The sequence below is a fragment of the Perissodus microlepis genome, chromosome 20 (genome assembly GCF_051167445.1).
Source record: "Perissodus microlepis isolate ML-2025 ecotype Zambia chromosome 20, ASM5116744v1, whole genome shotgun sequence".
Classification (NCBI taxonomy): domain Eukaryota; kingdom Metazoa; phylum Chordata; class Actinopteri; order Cichliformes; family Cichlidae; genus Perissodus; species Perissodus microlepis.
Window position 1 is genome coordinate 26,750,941 of NC_140480.1, and position 21,808 is coordinate 26,772,748.

Consider the following 21,808-nt stretch of genomic DNA (forward strand, 5'->3'; position numbering starts at 1 on the left):
GTGTCAAATCACAACACCAGTCGCCTCAAGGCACTTTATATTGTAAAGTACAGTCCCCACAATAATACAAAGAAAACAGAAAACCCCAACAATGAAAAGAACACCGTTGGAGCAAGCACTTGGCGACAGTGAGAAGGGAAAAAAATCCCTTTTAACAGGAAGAAACCTCTGGCAGAACCAGCCGTCCCTCAGGGAGGGACAACCACCTGCTGGGATCGATTTCACTCAGCATTAAGGCAGAATGCAAAATCAACCAAGATCAGAAAAGATCACTGGATAGATTGCTATTCAGTAAAAAGGACTAGATGTTACAGTCCCCATGCATTATCAGGGACTGTAACATCTAGTCCTTTTTACTGAATAGCAATCTATCCAGTGCATTTTGCCACCAGATTGATGAACTATGTTATGTTTTAATCTTTAAGGCCATGTTGGTAGGATGGCCTTTATACCCAGAGAAGAATTTACCGCTCTCCATATACAATAAACCATCTCTGAACACCAGAAATGACTGTTCCAGTGTAGATCTTGAAGACCCACACTATGACTAATATTCTCCTACACTGTAGGTTTGACCACTTTACTACTCTGAGCACCTCTGGTATGCACATTTCCATTTCCAATTATACCGAGATCCATGTATGCCATGAAAAAGGCAGCAAAGGCAACTGACATTTACAATAGTTTATTGTGGATTTGTGAAATAAATTAAATGAATCAGCAACCAGCTTGACCCGAGTACACACGCACACACACATACAGGTTAAGTACAAACACATACTTAAAAACACCCTTTAATCTTTTTTGTGATGATTTGATATGCCTGATCCGGATTTCAGTTTCATGCACATGGTCTCAAATGCAAAACAGCAACTGAAAGCAAATAAGGCCATTTTACTACACTTGATTACACTGATTGAATAACAGTTACATAAATAGTGAACTAGATCTATGCCAGAGGGACTGTCAGTGTGATATAAAGTGTTTTTTGTTTTGTTTTTTTTGGAAAATTATGTGTTCTCTTCACATGAAGTAGGTCGTATCCACACAACTTGAGGTCAGCCATGACACATGCATGGTATTAGTGCTCGTTCATTCTTTACAAACCAAAGAAAAAAAAAGAAAAAGCCATTTCTCAGCTGCAGCTGTAGGAGCACTGACACACACAGCCCACCTCCCACACCATGAATTTCTAAGACATCCCTACCACCTACACAGCATGGCGTTCTGATTGCACTTGAGTATCATTACATTAAACATTTGACGCAGCCTGTTACATTCCAGTGAAAATCTACAGACTTGTTATTGGACGGTTAAGGAGCAGCAGGCTTTTTATATGCAGTGGATGGAAGCTTTTTTAAATTTTTAACATGTTTTTTTTCATTACTGGATCAGTCACTTTTGCTCACGCCTCCAGATGATGACCATGCCGGTGGAATCAGCAGATGCAAGTAAACTCTCGTCGCAGTTGAAGCTGACATCCAACACTGGACCCCCATGACCCTGCAGCTTGTTTACTATCGCCTTGGTGTTGCGCTCGACATCGAAGAAGTAGACGCAGCCATCCTCGCTGCCAGTCACTGCAGCAGAGGGAGAAACACAAAAAGAAATGGCGTGGAGACATTACAAGGACAGCTTGAGAAGATTTAATTTGGGATTGTCTCTAGGCAAGGTGCACACTAATTACTGTGACAACAACAGGATGTATATTATATATTTTTTTCTCTTTCCAGCAGAAAGTAGAATCAACACAGCATTATCTGCACACTCTAATGCATACTGGGCGAAATCAGAAATGCACAGGTGGTCACACACTGCGCCTGACAAGAGGACGGAGACACACAGCTTGTTTATTTTCCACTTCCAGCATGAAGAGAAAGTAACACAGGCTATACACGAAGGAGAGCGCTTAATGAAGGTTGAGCTTATTCATAAATGTTGATGACTTAGCTTGCTGACAGATGTAAACACACAGATGTTGCATGACCACCTGAAAATAAAATTATACTCCCTGAGCCTTGCTCTGCTGGAGGTTCCTTCCTGTTAAAAGGGAGTTTTTCCTTCCCACTGTCACCAAGTGCTTGCTCAAAGGGAATTGTCTGATGGTTGATGTTTTCTCTGTTCTCTGATTTGGTGCTATATAAACACAACTGATTTTAATTGAACTTATTCAAACATTTCTTTTATATCTTTAAGAGTCTCTTTATACTTTCCATCTTCTTTTTCTATATACAACAATAAATAATAAGAATAACAGGCCAATAAGAATCATTAGGTTAACTAACAGTAGTTTGCCTGGAGACACAAACCTAATAATAAAAACGCAAGTCTTAAAAATGATTGATAGATAGAAAATAAACCATTAAATCTAGCAAGGACAGACTTTGAGGTTGAGCAGCATTATAGTTTGTAAAAGGGGATCCACACACAGGCTCCATATTTCTGTCCTTGGACTTTACATGACCAGAGTAGCTTTAGATGAGTCACAGTTTAAAATAATCTCAGTTCATCCACTTTCTGAGGCCATTTGAGCTCTTCTCCTGACTAAACCAAGCATTTAGAGCAGCATGAAGCCTGAGTGAGGATGAGCAGAAATATTAGTTGATCATCACAAGGGAAATATTGGAATATTCCTTGAATACTGATTATACCTTTGATTCTAATCTCAAATGACTTGACATACCAACTTCCCTGGTGGATTAGCACTGGAACTCATTTTCATTTATTTACAGAACTATCTATGTTTTGCATGCTTTTCTTGAAAACAGGAAAAACAGCAAAAACACAGATAATTCTTTCATGTTGTCACATATTTGATGGGTAAATTCTACTGAACTCTTAAATGCTGGCAAGGACCTTCTAAATAAATGTGTGAAAGTATATATTTTAAGACATGAAATAGCCTGAGCTTCTGGCTTTCAGAGGTTGGACGTGCATATTTTAAACTCGGCTCATTTTTGCTATAAACTTCCATAAATCTAAAATTAAGGAAAATTAAGAAAATAAATAAAAGCATAACAGGTTCACTGTAACCGTGCTGGTCTCATGTTAGCAATTTACTTCATAGGAAAAGTACTCTCTCTCAAAAATTGTCTTTTTTTTTTTTTTTTTTTTTATTCCAGAGGCAGTGGTATGCTATTTTGGTCAGTGTTTTACACTGAATTGCCTGCAGCAGGATATAAACTATGGTCTAATTTTGTATTCAAATATTACAGCAGGAACACTGGGAGACTTCTTACCCACACAGGCCCCCTGCCTGAAAGACATGAGGGGGCAGAAGATGCTATGAACGAGCTGGGATCCATGCTGGATGGGGAAGCTTCTCTTCAGCTGTAGTGTTCCCTCATTGTCTACCACCCTGCCAATGTGAAGGTGTCATAACTGGTCAAATTCAGCGTAACAGCATAATCACAAACAGATATCACAAGTAAATATGTTACAGCTTTAAAATCTGCACAGTGGAAACAAAGCTGCTTATTAATTAACAGTGACTTGCTCTTGCAGACTGACCTGTACAGCAGCAGCTTATTGACACAGGCGTTAACCAGCAGCGAGGGGTCTCTGGCCTCTCGGCTAATCCAGGAACGAGCGGATATGCTGCAGATAGAGCTGCCTTCACTCACCACCAGACGCTTGGCTTTAGTAAGCTTCCCTGTGGTTGGGTCGGGAGGAACAAAACCAGCAAAGACCGACAGAAACAGATCAGCTGCTGACCCTCCAGAGCAGACATACTCTTCAGAGAAAAACTCATTATAATTTCTAATGTGGCCCCTTTCCAAATGTAAATGTAGTAGGTGTACCTGTGGCCATGTCAAAGAGGAAAGAGAAGATGCTCCCCCTGTCATCACCAGCCCAAAGGATCTTCCCTGGAGCATCAAAGGAGAGAGACAGCACGCGGCCTGTCAGCTTACTGGAGCCCCCCTTCACCTTCTTCCCAGTGGAGATGTTCACCACCTGCAGGTGGTGCTTGCTGTTCCCCACCTGGAACACAGATCCGGGAATGAAGACCTTTAATAATTCCACAGCGCTACACTGAGAAACTGACAGTGTGCACCATTTCTTTCTGTTGTAATTTAACCTGCGAAACCCAAATTTATCTTTCTCATGTTATATTTAATGAGGCGTAAATGGACACTGCTGTGACAACACGTCTTTCAGCTTACATTCTGTACATCCGTTGAAGTATTTGTCATCAAAACAGCTAAGTGAAATCCAAATTATCCGTCACATTTACCACTTCACAAAGGCTGACATTTCATTCTAAAATTTTAATCAATGTCTGCACAGTGGAAGTATTCATTTAGTTATTGAGACTGGGATAAAAGGGTTCTCTTTGGAGGTTATTGCCTCAGCATGAAAGGCTTAATTTATACTTCACTCACAAAAGGGGAAACATCTGGAATAAATGTGACAATGAATTAATTTCAGAGCGTGCTATGAAGTTTGAAGGAAACAAAAGCTGTAAATGTCCCTTGAGGTTACTCAGAAAGGTAATTTCTTTCAGCCTTTACCAAAAGTGTCGGATAACTGAAGTGTGACTTTAAGCATGTGGAAAACAGTAAAGGTGTAAGCAGACATCTGGTGACGGACTACACAGTTATTGTTCAGGTTTAACTAGTGTCTCGTCTTAACAACAACTTAAAACTAGCACACACATTCAATGTGAAGCCTGCAACTAAAGTCCGAGCCCCTGAAATTTTGAATTTCAATTTTAAATGTTATATTTATCACCCAATAAGAGAATATGCATCCAGTCTACACACTCGCACATTATTGACTGTCATTCATCCACCTTGCTTTAAGATCCTTTAGGAATTTCAAAGAAAGCCATCATTTATTGTAATATTTTCAGCAAAGCACTAATCCCTTTAATCCTTTCAAACAATACATATTAAAGCACAATAATGCAAAATAAAATACATCAATTATATCCTCTGCAACCAAGGACATATGCTCAGCAACCACTTTATTAGGTACACCTTTTCAACTGTTTGCTAAGACAAATCACATGGCATCAGTTCAATGTATTTAGGCATACAGACTTGGTCAAGACAACCTGCTAAAGTTCGAACCAAGCATCAGAAAGGCTAAACTATGGAAGCACTACACTGGATCCACTTAGCACCAATTAACCCTTTAAAACCAATCGGAGCAGGCATGCTCCATTTTGCGTAACTATTTTAAAATCCCTGTAGAACTGGAACCACGTAAGCTAGCGCAATAATTTTTTTTGCATTTGAAACCGGAGGAGTTGTACTTACAACTTATGCCATCAGTTTGTCCTAGGTTTCCTTCCACATATAGCTTTGCAAAGATTGCATAAAAAGCACTTGCAGCAACAACAATATAATATTCCAGAAACAGGCTTTGCTGATCCGATCAGCTGTTCATAACACTTCCTACGTGGGAATAGACGTCAGCGCGAACTATCGCACATCCGCCAATACCTGCCCGAAACCGGAAGTGGCATCAATTTTGCGAAAATTTCGTTTTTTACCTTCAGGGCCTTATAAGCCTACACTGGTGTTTTTTATGTTTGACTTCATGCTTTTCGTTTCTGGGATGCTTAGAACTCAAATTGCACTGCTGGAAATAGTTTATTTTAATGCACATGCTGTTTTTTTGCAAATTTGCATTATAATATTTCTTTTTTCGTTTTTCCTGCAGTATATAACTAGAAACTAGAAATTTCTCTAACTAGAAATATGTGTAAAAAAAAAAAAAAGATTTTCAATTTTTTTTGTAGTTTATTGCGCTTATTTGCAATTTATGTAGTTACTATGGACTTAATGCATAGATATTATTAAAATTTGGGCTATAACGGTTGTATTGATGTATAACAACTTGAAATGCTCCCAAAAATGGCACTACAGCATGTAAAAATATAAAGATAAGCTCTGGCAGACTTGATTCTATGGTAGGTCCTAAAGGGTTAAGCTTCGTTTAAACACCACAGCCTGAGTATTGTAGATGACCATGTCCACTCATTTATGGACAGTGTACCAGTCTTCTGATAGCTGATGATAACACGCCATGTTAAAAAACTCAAATCCTCTCAAACTGGCTTCTTGAACATGATAATGAGTTCACTGTACTCAATTAGCCTCGGTTATTTAGTCATCTTTCACATTTTAGTCTTTCATTCAAGGTGATTTTCAAAAGTAACTTTTATTTCAGTTCAACTTTCTTTGTTTTGTGGTATTATCTTTTTATATCACATGTAATATGGGACTCACCACAGTAAGGTTATTATTCATGGGTTGGAAGGTGCAGCAGAGCAACTCGCTGGATTCTGGGTCTCTGACCTCTCGGATGCACCGGCCATCCTCTGTATTCCAAATACGGAGTGTCCCGTCCAGCGATGTCGACACAATGATGTCATTGCTCAGAGACCAGGCAAAGTCTGTAACTGGACCTCCATGACCTTTTAGGGTCACCTTCACACTGGGAGGAGGTGGTGAGAGTGTCATAATGGACAGAGTGCCGTCCAGTGAGCAGCAAGCAAGGAGGTGCTTGTCATCATTGGCAAACTGCAAACGTGGAACTTAAAGAACAAAAAGAGGACAGAAGCGTGGAATACATGAAGATTTTCAGTGTATACAAATTGATTATAATGAAATCAAAACCATTTACTTACCAGCAGAGTCGACATGTTGATCAAATATGTGGTGCATGCCAGCAAAAGCATAATTTTCACTCAATGTTGTGTCTCCTGCCATGGCACGACTGGCCTCTGCCACTGAGGTGGGCACCAAACTGCCCGGAGGCCTGTGGTCACAAATAAAAACTGCCACGTAAGCACATAATCAATAAAACACACCTCACAACCCTTGCCTACAGCTGACCACTCAATATAAGAGATCCAGTCATTACTCAGTGCCACATAACTAGAATTACGGCCAGTAAATCTAAACTAACGCATCTACTCATAGCAGAAGTAAATCAAAAATGAATTTAATTGCTTAAAGCAACGAGACAAAATGCTGGATGTAAGCTGGTCTCTGAGTGCACTCTTCTGGGTACCTCTCATCGTAGACGGCTCTGTTCATCTGGGCCTGTAGCTGGTACGAGCCTCTGCTGACAGACCGGCGATGACCACGAGCCCCTTGGGCACGGGGGTCCTCCTCAAAGTCCTGACAGAGAACAGAAGGGGCCGCAGAGAGAGAAAGAACCTCAAAGGAGTGAGTGCAAGAACTCAAGACCTCAAACAATCATGAAACAAAAACAACCAAGAAATGTTGAAAACTTGTTGAAATTACCATGCATTTTCAAGTTACTGATACTGCCCACTTACATGGGCAATGCCAGCAATTTCAACCAAGCTGCTCAGTTTAATATGAACGGGCAACCAAAGTGTTGCTTGGCTATGTTGCTCACTGATCAAAACTCACATTAAGCCTTCCAGATGGCTCTAATATCCTAAACTTCCTTTCCAGCTTTAAGTTATTTTAAAATCTTTTCCCCCCAAATTAGTGCAACCACACCCGCCTACTCTCTCGCCTGTTCTACTTTTCCTGCCCTTTCTATTTCTTTGGGTCTGACCTCCATTCGGTCCAGTGTGGTGCGGGAGCTGCGCACACTGCTGGCCCTGAAGCTGCTCTGCTCAGACAGGGGCCCGTAGCGCAGGGCCAGCAGCTGACTGCGCAGCTTCAGGTACTGCCTGCGCAGTCCTGGCTCAAAGCCACACTTGGCGTTCTCTCTGAGCAGCTGGCTGCGTCGGCGGATGTACTGAGTTCGGAACTGTGGGAAGGTAGGCGTGCGGTAAGCATTGTACCTGGAAAAGGGGAAAGAAATGACACAGCACAGGCAATAACTCACAAATGATCCATATACAATTACATGTCTGAATGGCTTCGTCATCAGTTTGGACTATTAAAGCCAGCTGCCTGACTGAGTCTCACCTTGCGTCCACTGCCAACACCTGCTGCCAAACTGCTGCCATTCCACAAGCACTCTGGGTAAAGAGGAAGCCACTGCCAGGGCAGATACCTGTCACAAGACACAACACAAAATTCACATTATTAGCAACTTTAACGGGAAAAAAAATTAGCATGTACCAACTGTATGAGGTCGAAAAATGACAAGCTAGTATTAATGATGCGCTGATAAAACTGAAATATTACCCCCACCATCACATCCTCAGCGTCAAAGGTAGCAATGATTCAAATTCTAATGGCAAATGAATGGTTGTGTTACTGAAATGTTATGCAATGCGAGTTTGACACTAGAAAACAATCCGTAAGGAGAACCGACATAATCTGCTGAACAGTTTCCGCTTTTATTTTCTCGAAACAATGTAAGCAGAAGAGCTAAACTAGCGCTAGCCTGTCATTTAGCAAGTTAGCCACAACATCATATGCGACTACCGCTCATAAAAAACACTTTCTCGTTCAGTTTTCAGCTTAGACACACAGTCTAGGAGCTAACAATTTAATACAGCGTATAAGACATGAATGGTGATCACAGAGCAAAGAAACTCAGTAAAATACGGCTAGAAATCGCTCACCTTCCTTAGCTTTTCTCCATCGCTGCTTTTTCTGTCATATCACGTGACACACTGTAACCAGCCCAGTCAACGATGTGGAGCTGCTGAATCCGGATGATGATTCACAGCGTTTACATTTAACGTTACATTCAAAATAATTAACCGACCATGGATCGACTGAGGTGCAAAATATCTAACAGTCCATTAACTCATTAAGTACACGGCTATAGGGTTTTTATTCAGAAATCAATAAAATATTAGGGCTTTATATTTGTTTACTTATAGGAAAAAACTATGCATGGTTTGGTCGCATTATGGTGATCACTTTGACCCGCTGAGAAGCAAAATAATCAATTGATTAATATCAGCAATATTTTACTAGTCCACACAGAAAATGCAAAGCATTGCAAATCTGAATATAACTTAATGATCCCTGCCAAAACCATCCACTCCTAAAGTGCTGACACGGTTGGAGGCCAATTCAGTGTAACAATATGTAGCAGAAACATTTAAATTTCTAAGGACAAAGTGCTACCTTCTATCAATGTGGGAGGAAGTGTGATCCATGACTTAGCTGAAAAATAACAACAATAATAAAAAAAAAACATGATCACTTTGCCTGTAATATGATGAAAATACTTTCTTGCCACGCACAATAGGTGAACACACGGTTCCAGTGGGTTCACAATGGCAGTATTACAAGGTCAGCTCCGAGGTTTCGCCTGGCTCAGCAAAGACCTGCAGAGCTGTAGGGCGTGCTGCTAAGCTGACGGGGCTCTTTGCTTGTTCATGGTGCTCTTTCTCGAAGGGGCCCCAGTGACAGAGCCATTCACAAGCACGGGCCATAAATGACCGAGCTGAACACCACATTAAGCACTGCATTCTCAAAAAAAAAACACCATCGACTCTGGAGGACAGCCAAAATGCCAGGAACAAAAGGTTAGTAGCATGCAACAAAAAAACCCCTAATAATACAAAAATATATTTTAATTTATCTGCATACCAGAGCTCCATGTCCAATAAAATCAGCAAAAGCTACAGAAAAGTTGGCCTTGCTGCCAAATGTTTAAAACTAATCTGAATATTTGTGCCATTTTCAGGTAATAAGTCGGACAAGAAGTCAACTACCAAGGTAGGAACGTCATTATTATTCGAACTCTTGTCTCAATCTGCATTTTGTGCTGCTTGAGTTTATTCGTTTTACTTTAATTTCACAGCAACCTCAGAGTCCTAAAGAGCAGCCGAAGAAAGGTGATCAGAAAGGAGATGATAACAAGAAGCAAGGAGGTAAGCATTTATATTAATTATATTATTTAAAGAAAATATTAATAATAATTAGAAAAGACATTTATTTTGTGCAGACTTGATTTTGACAGTTTGGAGCAGTATATGAAATCCCCTACATGTGGTACACAGGGGTGAAATGAAGTGCTGTGTCCCCAGTGAAGGTATCTGTCTGTGTTTTATCCCCTCGCAGGACAGCCGAAGGGAGAGAAGCAATAACTTCCAGGCATTTGTGAAGATGGCTTTGGAGACACTGCTTGGGTCCTGCCGTCGTAAACATGGGGGTCCTCGGGGCAGACAGGGCTGAGCGCACCTCCCCTTCCCTCCATTTTGCTCTTTTCCCCAGAGCCTGCAGACTGTGCTGTTGTGTGGCCTGGCAATACACCATATGCTCACCCCTGGCAGTGGCAAAAAAAAAAAAAAAATTAACCTGATCTCCATCCATCACCATCTGTCGTTCAACCTTTTTCTGTCACCTTCCTGACATTGTCCTCTTTAGCTTATTGGATGCTCAGAAATAGACTCCAGGTTTGACCAGCTCTTTGCTTAAAGCAAAAAATAAAATCCAAAAAATCATGCAGTCCTTCTCAACTCACCCTAATGCCATGATTGACTTTGTAACAGTTGATACATTATTTTTGTAAATCACTAAAATAAACAGTTATTTATTACAGCAGTCCATGTTTTTATGGCATTTGTTTTTTAAAAAGAAAAAAAAATCTCTGAAATGTCGACACTGAATCAAACAAAGACAACATTCCAGGTTTCATTACAAATTTTATAAAAATATCACAGGTGTACCAGTGCCTTCACATTTACAGGGAAAAAACATTGACCTAAAGTAAATATCAGAACAGGTTTTAAAATACTGAGTGATGTTAGGTCTGCAGAGACTGAGCACTTGTTCTTGGGCAGAGACGAACATTCAGACTCTAATCTAACACGACATGCTAGGCAAGAAGCAATTCCTTTGACAGTCTAGATTAAGGAAAGACAGACTGGACACTTGTATTATTTTATCAGATCATCATTAATTACATAAATGTGTCATTAAAAGCAGCCGTGTATTAAAAATCTGTAGTTAAGATTGAATATTTAATATAATCACATTTTAAATTACCCTGATTCTAAACCTTTTTTTTCAGCACTGAGGAATAACAGAGTTTTAAAAATACTAATACAACCTATTCTAAGCAAGAGGAAATAATTCAGTTCAAATGAAATTAACAAATTAACACAAAGCTAAATACAAACACCAGGAAACTCCACCACAAACTTTAATTCATGGACTTACTGAATATTTGTCTTTATCTAAAATTCACTAAAAGGGAAATCATTACTGTTGACAATAAAATTGCTGCCTCGTAACCATAATCTGTGCTCTTTTCATTCAAAATTAATTCCTCATTGTCTTACACATGCTCAAGAGACAAGCTCTATTAAAGAACGAGACTCGTCATTTTCACTTTTTTTCTTATAGTAGTTCCGTGAAAAGACCAAAGCTAACAGCCTAACTAACCTATAGGAAAGTTTTGTCTTTGCTGTTAACTACAATAAACTGAAAATAGGCAAGAGTAGGTCTCTGCGTAAGACCAATCGCAATTCCTCAATCAAAGGAGGCAATTAAAAAATGTCTGATGTGGTTGGGTCAAAGCTGATTTATTGTCCGCTGCTGGTGTAGCTCTACGTGTTTACCCAGAGGACAGAATGAGGAAAACGCAACCAAAAGAAGGTGCTAAGGAGACATGGTTGCAAGCTCTCCTCCAACAGGTCAGAGGTGCATTGCTCCTATACCAGTGAATAGTCTGAATGCTGATTGGTTGAACCAAAAAGTGAACAACCACAGCAGCGTTCACATAAAGAAGAAAAGGTGCCAGATACTTCAAATGGCCATGATGAAACAATCCGCACTGGCTTAATATTAAAATGTCCAACAAATAAGCAGCTGTGGCCTCTTTCGCTGATGGGAGTTGATTAGGATGCTAGCTGTCTAAGTTAACTTGTCTAAATTAAGATTTGCTGTGTCAGTGAGTGAAACCGTATTCGTTTATTCTAAAAGCACTTAGCACTAATTACTAAAGTATTGGTTGTATTTTATAGCATTTTTGTTGAATGCATTTGATGAATGCAGACTGCTAACCAAGCTAGCACTAGCTCACAATGTAGCAATACACCTCCTCAGGAAAATACGGTGCCCTCTGAGTAAAAAACAAAGTAACAAAAAGATGGTTTCAGCCATTAAGCTAAATTAGAGGCTTAAAATGGGACTTCACAAATCAATAGATGAGGCTGAGGTGGCCGTCTTTCATATACAGTCTCTGTGGATAAAGGCAAAGGACCAACAGCAAAGCAAACACAAAAAGTAACCCACATTTCCAGTTGTTCTTGATACTACCCCCAAGTGGCAGGAGATAGCTATATCAAGTAGGCGTGCACCTGCAAAGCTCTGCATAGCACCAGTGCAGAGTGGAGCCTTCGATGTTAATGATGGTTGATGAACACCAGCTTTGACAGAGGAATGCCGACTGTGTGGACTGCAGAGATACCTTATTCACAAATGTACTCATCATTTCTTTTTGAGTGACATTCACTGAAAATTACAGTCCCAGCTGTTTCATATTCTTTTGAGCATTTTTTATTTTATTTAATTTTTTAGAAAGGGCTGAGTACTACGGACAGACAAGTTGGAGGAAGCTGTAAAATACTGAGAGATCTACAATTGCACTATTGATTTAGGTCATTTCATAGAAATTGTTCACTATAAGAAGACATTGATGACTGCCACCCCTACCCTTTAAACTGAAAAGATTTTATAACATAAAAAGGGAAGAGAAACGTCGACTGAGGCCATCTGCCGCAGTCGACGCTGAAACCTAGATAATGGGCTTTATCGTGTGTCCACAGAAACAAGCAGCCAATATCCACCATGCTGATAGGTATTGATTGTGACTCACAGTGAGACATCGGTAACCGCTGTCACAACATGAGGGCTCGATAACTGCGGCTCAGATAAAAAGGGAGCGATGCAGAGAAAAGAAATGAGGAGCGAGCTATCATTTCATGGATATCAAAACTAGTCCCCAGCAGGTTAGAATAGTAGATTACCCAGCCAACTTGTGGTGCAACCTGAACACTGAATGTTGGTTCGTTGTTGTATACAGGATGATTCTGTTCTCTTCGGTCTGATGCGGGATAAAGTCACAGTGCAGAAGTGCAGAACCAGTTTTCCATCTCTCATTATTACTTCCTTCACTCTTTCTTCATTTCTTATTATTAGAGAATAAGGCGGTATAATATCCAGCATCCAAATGTGACCCAGTGGCTGGTCCAGCTCAGCTCTGACCACTTCTGAATGGTATGATGGGTGATATTGTCCTGTAAGGGGATGTACATAGTGAGTCCAGTAATGTGTAGTAGTATAGTGTATAGTATCATTTAAACCTTTTCCTGAAAGATCTTTACAAAATGTGATTTTTTTTTGTCATTACTGACTGAAAATAATTTCATCTAAGGCCTTTCATCCAGCAAAACCATAAATTACTTTAACTGTTGATAATAAATATCACAACTAAGGTTACATTCCTATGCAGCAATTCACACGTTCATATGTCACAGTGGGCTCCACATTTTTATAGCAGGACGTATAAATATAGACACCTTTAATCTTCTAAACATGCTGGGACTTCAGTATGTCACAATGCTACGTCAATAGCACACTGCTAGCCTTCTATACATATCCTGAATTTGTAAAGGTTCCTCAAAAAGAACTCATGCATTTGGCCTAACTAGTCATATACACAACAATAATATCTAAAGCTTTTGAATACCATTAACTTGATTTCACATTTTACTGTATTTTCTCCTTTAAAGTGTTCTTTTTCCAATCTCTTCTCTGGTTCTATCCTGCAAAATGTGCGCTTTCCTCTGGGGCTTAGCATACTCTTATCATGTCTTACCTCATCCTCCTCCATAAAGTCCACACTGGAGTTGAACACTGAGCCGAGGTATGTCAAGTGCAGTATTGCCAAAGCACTGAATGCTATGTTTATCATATACACCCATAACCCCTGTGGAAGAAGAAGGTATAATGTAAGAATAAACAAGTTCCTTATTCAATATTACTACCCCAAATCTGTAACCTCTGCAAGATTTTCATGTTAGGGTCCTGAGAACCTTACACAGATTTGTTGAAGAAGATTATCAAAGAATGTTTATTAAACTCTTAAAAACTAATGCCTTCTTTTAGCCAATTTCACTTAATAATATGGCAAAAATACTTAAGATTTAAAAGCACGATTTCAGGGGCTTCAATGTAATAATGTCCCAATTATGTACTATGGTTTATGCAAGCTGTTTTTCCTTGGCATAAATGATTATGTTCCCCTTCCCGGTGCTCTGCTGTGTGTTAAAAAAGGGATTTTTGCTGGGCATCCTGTCAGCAAACTCTCAAATTGTGTCAAATTAAGGCACAAGACAGTCCCTCGGGACTGCTATAATATAACCGCAGCAGATGCGATGGCAATAAAACCTGATGTCCACACTTCTTTAGTAATACATTAAGTAAATAATCTTGTGTCTTCCACCATAATGACTTATCCTGTTATCCTGTTTGAAATTAAAGAAGGCTACAGTAAATCAAAATGTAAGATGATGAGGAATAAAATTGTTATAATTTTATTCCTCTGAGGGGGAAACAAACAGGGAAAAATATCTGGTGCTGTATGGAGCTAAAGTAGGTCCATTTAGAGCATCTCCTGCTCAAGTGTCACATATATGTCTGTGCAATGAGAATTTTCACAAAAAAAACAGCTGGAAGAAAAGCAGTCTTTGCAGCTGTTTGCAACTCTAATGCCAACAAATCTAGTTGCAAGTCTGCTCAGACATTTGTCCTTTTAAATATCAAAAATGTCATCACTTCATTCTCATTGTATGCTATTTTTTTGTTTTGCAAAATTTAATTGAGTTGATGCATTTGAGTTTTTGTTTCCAGTTGATGGCATGGAGATATTTATTAAGCAGCAGGAAAATGAATGACATCCTCAACACATCCCTTTCCCCCCCTTATTAGCCGTGTAAACTGTTAATTGTGCAGAAGTTAATAAAGTTGTGGTCACACTATCTTAGCATCTAACTTGTCCTGCTGAAGTGGGGTGAACATAAATAAGGGGGGATGTTTGTAAGTGGGAGGTAAATTCAAATGCAGCTTTCCAAACAGGTTAGCAAACACAAGTGGGAATATTTAAGTGTAACACTCGTAGAGATGGTGAAAGACAGAAATAAAAACAGGAGATATGTGAGGATTGCTCAGCGAGGGAAATTTGATTAACTGGAAATTTAGAGCTAACCTGTGATGTTGTAATTCATTTTTAGTCTTTAATCAGATATTGGATCTATACATGAAGTGTTCCTTTTTCATGAAAGGAAGCTATTTCCCCCACAAAATGAGAAATGTCTTATTGAATAATTTGAAGTATAACTCCTGTATATAATTCAAAGGTTGCATAAAAATACCAGGCAGTTTACAGCAGGATAAAGTGATTATTTTGTAGTATTATGGTGAAGATTACTGTAATGAACTGTCATGGACTGGTACAGAGTGTGCTGTGGTTTTCTGGTCAAAATCAGGTTAAATCCAGAGCAGCTGACATTAATTTTAATTTATGATGGTTATACTGATTATATTCACTCAATGAATTCTACTTTTTATACTAACTTCATACTGTGTAGCGTTTGGAAATCCACCATGATGCATCATATAACATTTTATTGCTACATGATAAATCTTGTTAAATCCACACAGAGCAATGCATCTCAGCTGGAGCACAGGTCGGCCTGTACACAAAGAAAAGTCTACATGAGCGTTTTATATGTAGGTCTGCCTACACACACACACAAATATATATATGTATATATATGTATATATGGTGCTAAGTAAAAGTCTTAAGCCACCCTTCATTTCTTCATAATTTGCTAGAAAGAAAAAGGTGATTTATTGAAATGTGCTAAGATTGAAAGTCAATATTTAGTATGACCACCTTTAATCTTCAAACAGCTAAACAGTCTTATGCAAGCTTTGTTGCAGTTTTCAGGAAGTGTACTCCAGGCTGGATGGCTGCCTTTTGTTCAGTTTTCTGTCTAAATGACCCCAGACAGCTTCATTAATGTTGAGGTCCAGGGTTCTGGGAAGGTCAGTCCATGACTGATAGTGTTCCACTCTATAAAGCTCTTCTCTGTTTTTACTGCATTGGAAGTGTGTGTGTGTGGCAACACTGTCATGCTTAAAAATCTGTCTTTTTTTTTTCACCCTTGAATGACTCACAGGTCAGTATTAAGCATTTTCACAGGAATGTGAACTGTTCTGAAAATAAGTGAAAAATAGAAAATGACCTTCAGAAAGCCTGGAGAACTTTTGCTCAGTACCACTGTAAAAAAAATCTCCTTCCTTAAAATGAGCATCTATATGAAGGCTATCAATCTTGTCACTGTTTCAAATATGAAATGATCATATTTACTCAACTTACTCAATTCTTTTTAATAAAAATAATAATAATTGAACGGTTGATAATTGAAAGGTTTTTTGTTTGAAGAACAACAACAAATATACGAGGGAGCTGCATTTTACCTTTTTGTTCTGGTGAGTGCAGTTTGGCAGGCATTTCTTTGACAGTATACAGGCATTAAAAATAGCTGCAAGCCTCTTCCGCAACACTAAAACACGAAACAAGACCAGTGCATTAAAACAAAACAAATAGATGAGTTTTTTCCAGCATAAGAGGAAAATTACAAGCACTGCAGTAAACAGAAACAGTGTTTCACAGTGAGTGCAATTAGCCATTAGTGCAAACCTAAGCACCTTCTCCAAATGGAAAGGTTCTAATGTGGAAAAGAGAAAACCCCCCACAAAACTCTGCTTACCGTACTCAACATAAGTGATGAATCCCAAAGATATTAGGACTGCACCTAGATGAAAACTCAAACCCTGTGAGGTAAAAGAGCTTCAGTCAAAATAATCCAGTTACTGATACAAAAAAAATGCATTTAAAAAAGTAATTGTAGGAAAAGTCTGCATAGGACTCACATGCAAAAGGGCACTGGCTGTATATGTCACCATTATAGCAGAGAATGTCCCGAATTTCAGTGCACTCTTAAAAACATCTGTGAAATTAGAGCAAAAACATCTGTGAGCTGGTATAAGAATTTCTATTTAAATGAGCCATAATCATTACACTCACAATGGCAAACTAAAGCAAAAACAGCTGCCGCCTGTCTTGAACTCACAGGTGTGCAGAAAGCGAGACATGGGCAGATTCCACGATGTTACCACCTCCACCATTGACCGAGGAAACTCTATATTAAGCGGCTTGGATACGGTCATATCCCTGCAAAGTAAAAGGTAAATGGGCGGTGGCCTGTTATAAATGTGAATAAAGAGAAACACACTCAAGGTTAACAGGTGCGCTTGCAGTTCTAACCATTTGAGGTTGTCTTTCTCCTCGGTGAAGCCTGCCCCAGCCAGAGTAGTGGTAGTTTCACTCAAATAGCCAACAAAATAATTGCTAAAGTGGAAAGACAGTGTGTTCTCATAGGCCAGTAGCCACCTAATGCAGGGACATCAAAACGGGAAGAAATAGATGAATATCACAATCCAGTTTCAAATAACGTCCGACTTTACTGAGTGGTTAATAAAGATGAGTAAAAAACATACTTAGCTGGTGTAGCCCTGAGTAGCATTAGGATAAAGAGAGCAATATTAGTGACAAAAAAAAAACGTTTATTGACTTGCCTTGTGATGATTTATGCCTCATCAAGCTGGTGAAAGTGTTGTGGTAAATGAGAGGGTTACAGGGACATCCTGATACATATATAACTGCACAGAGAGGAGGAGGAGGATGATGAAGTGGGTAGATACATGCAAGCACAAAGGTTTTGGACAAATGGTAATTATGAGGAATGCATGCCTACAGTGTTTGGTTTATTCAGAGTCACTGAGGTGGGCAATTAATTACCTGATCTTCCTCCTCTTTTTGCTGTAAACAAAGCAGGTGACAGACACATTACCTTAGCAGAACAGCAAGCCACAAACCAAGTCAAGAATACACAGGCATTTGTTTACAGTATGAATGTGTGTGTTCTCCTCACCTTCGTAGCAGCTTGTCTCCATAAACAGGTATGAAATAAGGGAAGAGGTAGGGTGCCACACAGTTTGAAATAACAAGGCAGACCTGGCTCTTCACCCAGCTAACAGACACTTTTAAAAGCCACGAAAGGCTCTAAGGAGAAGAAGGAAACATCAGCTGTTCTTAGATTATTTTTTTTAATTAATCCTCACTCAGATCTAAAAGATATAGTATCGCACCTACCAGCTTACGGCCTTCTAAAGCTTCTTTGTAGCTGTTGAAGCTGATCCAGGGACCAAAGATGACTGTGCCCACAAAGTAGATATAACCCATGAACTCAATGGGTGAGGGCACACTGGTCACAACACCTCTATCCAAATCAAAGGCCAAAGAAATGGCTTTCATTGCAACCACCATCTGAGAACCTGGATGACAGCAGCAGCATTTAAATGATTGTTGTATTCCAAAATTAGACATTACTAATGGGAATATTAAAGTATACAGACAGCAATCACATTTAAGAGACAAATGATGGCTGTCTTACCTCTCATCTTGTGCCAGTTAGTGGTATCCATCATATGTAGCTCCCTGATGAAATGAAAAGGAAAGGTAGTCGTAATGAAAAGAAAAGACCATTCCTTGAGTTTTCCCAAATCGGCCAAATTCCCGAATTCACAAGCTTAAAGTCAATTGGAAATTAGGATTTAGGCGTGAATAAGTATACATCATACATTTAAAAAAATATTGTGGGAAATCACAATAAACTTTGTTGCTTTTATTTTGAATTCAGGTGCTTTTTAAAAATGTTTTACATGCGTACATGTGAACCAGTGTGAAAGCACGTTGTAACGTGTTGGAACCAGTGTTTATGACAGATGTGTTTGCTAGCCCTGACAGATGTCAGCTCACGTTAAAAAAGAAATCTTGATGTAGAATGCAGAGTTTTTAAGAAGACATTGACTTCTGAGCTTTTATTTACTGGAGTCATCTATAGAACTTAGTTTACAGAGAGCAGATTGTTGTGTTTAAGGATTACAGTTTGAATCATCATTACGAGACTAAACACACAGAGAAATACAAGAAGTTGACTGATGCAGACTGAAAATGGACATCTAAAGCTTTGCTAGCGAAGCTGCAAAAGCAACAAGGACTTTTTTCCTTACCAAGCTTTACACATCCAGAGATGGAGCTGTCAAGACCAGCTTTGTGATTTGACAAAATTTGGGCTTTTTTCCACTTTGCCTGTTTCACATTTTCATTGCTTATAGCAGTTTAGCTTGAGTTCAGGTTATTGATGTAACCCCCACAACACTTCCAGCTTCTCATGTGGCCCCATTGGGAAAATGAATTATTAAAGAAGCTCTTTGGTTCAGTATTACACCTAATATGTAATACTGAACTGTCAGGTAACACAAGAGGACTCTCTTACCCCAGGAGCAGGTAAATGAGCACAGTGATGGAGAGAAAGGTGCCTCGGATGGTAGAATGGCGACACAGGAAGAGGAAGAGGTAGCAGAGAAGGCTGAGAAGGACCACCCAGATCATGTGCAGCTCAAAGAACAGGTAGAGCGTGTAGAAACCTCCTGCCACTGTGACCAGGTGTTTCACAAAAGAAGGGAGACCTGACATAGCCAGATAAAAATAAAGAATAATGTATGTGATTAGAGATTAAAGTGAAGGTCTGATAACACTGACCGGGGTGCAAAAGCTCTGTACTCACCGAACATCCAGATAAGTCGACATAGCAGGCAGATAACCAGCAGCTGCCATACCTGCTCCAGGCCCTGCTGAGCTGTGGGCAGCAGGCAGCCATGAGCGAGCTCTTGAAAAAACTTCTGTCGGCTGAACACTCCCATCACTAGACTTAGAAAACAAGGAGAAGCCAAAATGCATTTTTACAGCAACAAAAATAACATTTGTGTTAACGGTGGTGACTTATAGCTAAATACTCTTCATTAAACTTCAAATCCCAGCATGCAAAGCAATTCACTACAGATCAGTGCACATGCAGCACAGCTGCTGTTCAGAGTTTCACTAAAGATGATGAGAGCTCTTCTTGTAATTAAACATATTTTTAGTTGCATCAGACTGGATACAATGAAATACATCCCAGGATGTAAAACAATATCAAGACTTCATCACAATAACACCATGACCTGGGTCTCGGGCATGTGGAGAATATTTGACATATGGTATTCTGCAAGACATGCTCTCTCCGCAATGCAGTCGGCCAAGGGGATGAGTTGACTCACAGCTGCCTTCCTTCAGCCGCTGCATTAACAGTGCCTCAGCGTGCTCAGCGCTGCGCGTCCAGGGAGAAGCGAACGCATCGTAAATGGATGCGAGAAATCCGACAGGAGCTACTGATCCTTGCAGTGAGCGGTCCTGCTAACAACCTACTTCAGAGCTACCCCCCCCTTCACACCAAAAACAGCTATGAGGCCCCCCGCCCCCAGCATGCCAGTTTGTTTTCCGTGCGTAAAACTCACCCTCTCAGAGCAGCAGGATGATCCTCGTGTCTCTGCTGCTACTTTTCCGTCCTCTTAAAATAACAACAAGCCTGGGTCCTGCTGCTGTCTTTCAGGCACACTCGGGCCAGATGATGCATATCTGGATGACTCCCATTGTCACAGCATCAGCACCACTAACCTGCCATCTATGAAGCCACGCGACGACACATCGGCCAATCTAGACCGCTGCTGAACGGATCTCAGCCAATCCTCGCTTTCGTCACCCTAATGTGACAGCAGGAAGGTCCAAACAGAATCGTCGCCCTGCATAACCCCGCGCATCCGAACCAATGAGACGTGGACAGCGTACAGATGGACTGAAGACGGGACTGTTGTGGATGCGGAGGAATGCCCTCTCTGAACGTATGCAAAAAAATCCAATGTACCCTTAATCTACGTGATCTTTTATTCATTTAGTTCATCAATAAAATGCAAAATCAATCAGAAAGTCAGTTTTAATTTAATGTTACCATTGTGCATGAAATAAATATTTTAAACATAACCTACATTTTCTTCGTCTAAAGTAATTCATAAATGCAAACTTAAAGACAGTGGTTAGTTTGAGTGATCCCTCACCGATGTGCAACCCTGAAATATAAAGCTGATGATGATTTAAAGGCTAAAAACAAACAGTGTTCATGCGTATTTACGCATATGCTGTGTCCTTTTCCATAATTTCAACGTAGGTTTATGCTTAATATTTGTTTCACTTTCTATTTAGTCACCCATAATACTGGGTTTAAAAGAAGAACACGATCAACAAAAAGGCCATTTGACTGTTGTATTTCCTCATGTAATGGGGATTAATGGATTTTGCTTTTAAATAATTAATTTAAAAAGTCCCTTGCATCCACTTTTATGCGATATTTTCCTGGGCCTTAACTTCCTTTTAATTTTATTCTCTTTGATTTGTGGCCATAACGCCTGGCAATTTATTTAAAGTATTCTACTTTTACCTGTCAAAGCAATTTGAAAATTGTGCTTTCAAAAGATGATAAATCAATCAAATGTTTTGTTGTTGTTTACTTTTATTAAGATTGATAGGTTTTCTGCTTCCTAATAATGCAAGCTGCTTTGTAGTTATAAGTGTTAGTGAGCACATTATAAATTCCTCCAGCAGCAAAAACATAAAACAAAACTTATAAATTAAGGTATGAAAAACAAAATAGCTAAATAGGGGGGACAAACACACAAAAGAGCTCAATTAAATAGAAAATTAGATAACATACTAATAGGCACTACTAGAGATAATTGTTACTTGTTTTTTCACTGGTTTACTTGTCAATGTATAAACATTTTTTTTTAAATATAAAGTAGGGTTTTTCATCTTAAAAAAAATGTAACACTTTGTCAGTCTCATGCTCAAGGGCACTATACATTGGAGCCAGCTTTCTCCGGAACAGTCGAGTCAA

General features: G+C 39.5%; 2 protein-coding genes and 1 long non-coding RNA gene across 5 annotated transcripts; 1 reads left to right on the forward strand and 2 right to left on the reverse strand.

Annotated features, from left to right (window-relative positions):
* Positions 1–669: 669 nt before the first annotated feature.
* wdr13 (WD repeat domain 13) lies at positions 670–8,612 on the reverse strand. The gene is made up of 10 exons (XM_084916540.1): positions 8,507–8,612; positions 7,902–7,989; positions 7,543–7,774; positions 7,024–7,133; positions 6,638–6,768; positions 6,237–6,544; positions 3,801–3,981; positions 3,511–3,652; positions 3,240–3,358; positions 670–1,580 (listed from the first exon to the last, which is right to left on the reverse strand). Exons 2-10 carry the CDS (start codon positions 7,940–7,942, stop codon positions 1,396–1,398), a joined length of 1,449 nt encoding a protein of 482 aa, XP_084772666.1. The 5' UTR covers positions 7,943–7,989; positions 8,507–8,612; the 3' UTR covers positions 670–1,395.
* LOC146364695 (uncharacterized) lies at positions 8,045–10,438 on the forward strand. Its single transcript, XR_014798868.1, has 5 exons — positions 8,045–8,151; positions 9,145–9,424; positions 9,586–9,617; positions 9,703–9,772; positions 9,963–10,438. It is a non-coding gene; the product is annotated as an uncharacterized LOC146364695 (long non-coding RNA).
* Positions 10,439–10,526: 88 nt separating this feature from the next.
* Positions 10,527–20,613, reverse strand: LOC146364696 (protein-serine O-palmitoleoyltransferase porcupine-like). Of its 3 annotated transcripts, none has more exons than XM_084916542.1 (15): positions 20,376–20,612; positions 19,607–19,744; positions 19,316–19,508; positions 18,431–18,474; positions 18,130–18,311; positions 17,909–18,039; positions 17,776–17,796; positions 17,475–17,489; positions 17,242–17,367; positions 17,048–17,148; positions 16,848–16,924; positions 16,685–16,748; positions 16,392–16,477; positions 13,726–13,836; positions 10,527–13,144 (listed from the first exon to the last, which is right to left on the reverse strand). In XM_084916542.1, the coding sequence occupies exons 2-15, from the start codon at positions 19,740–19,742 to the stop codon at positions 13,043–13,045; spliced, it is 1,389 nt and encodes a 462-aa protein (XP_084772668.1). In that variant the 5' UTR covers positions 19,743–19,744; positions 20,376–20,612; the 3' UTR covers positions 10,527–13,042. The 3 variants fall into 3 exon arrangements, with proteins under 3 accessions (XP_084772668.1, XP_084772667.1, XP_084772669.1); XM_084916541.1 differs by having other exon boundaries at positions 19,607–19,749; XM_084916543.1 differs by lacking the exon at positions 17,475–17,489 and having other exon boundaries at positions 19,607–19,749; positions 20,376–20,613.
* Positions 20,614–21,808: the final 1,195 nt, after the last annotated feature.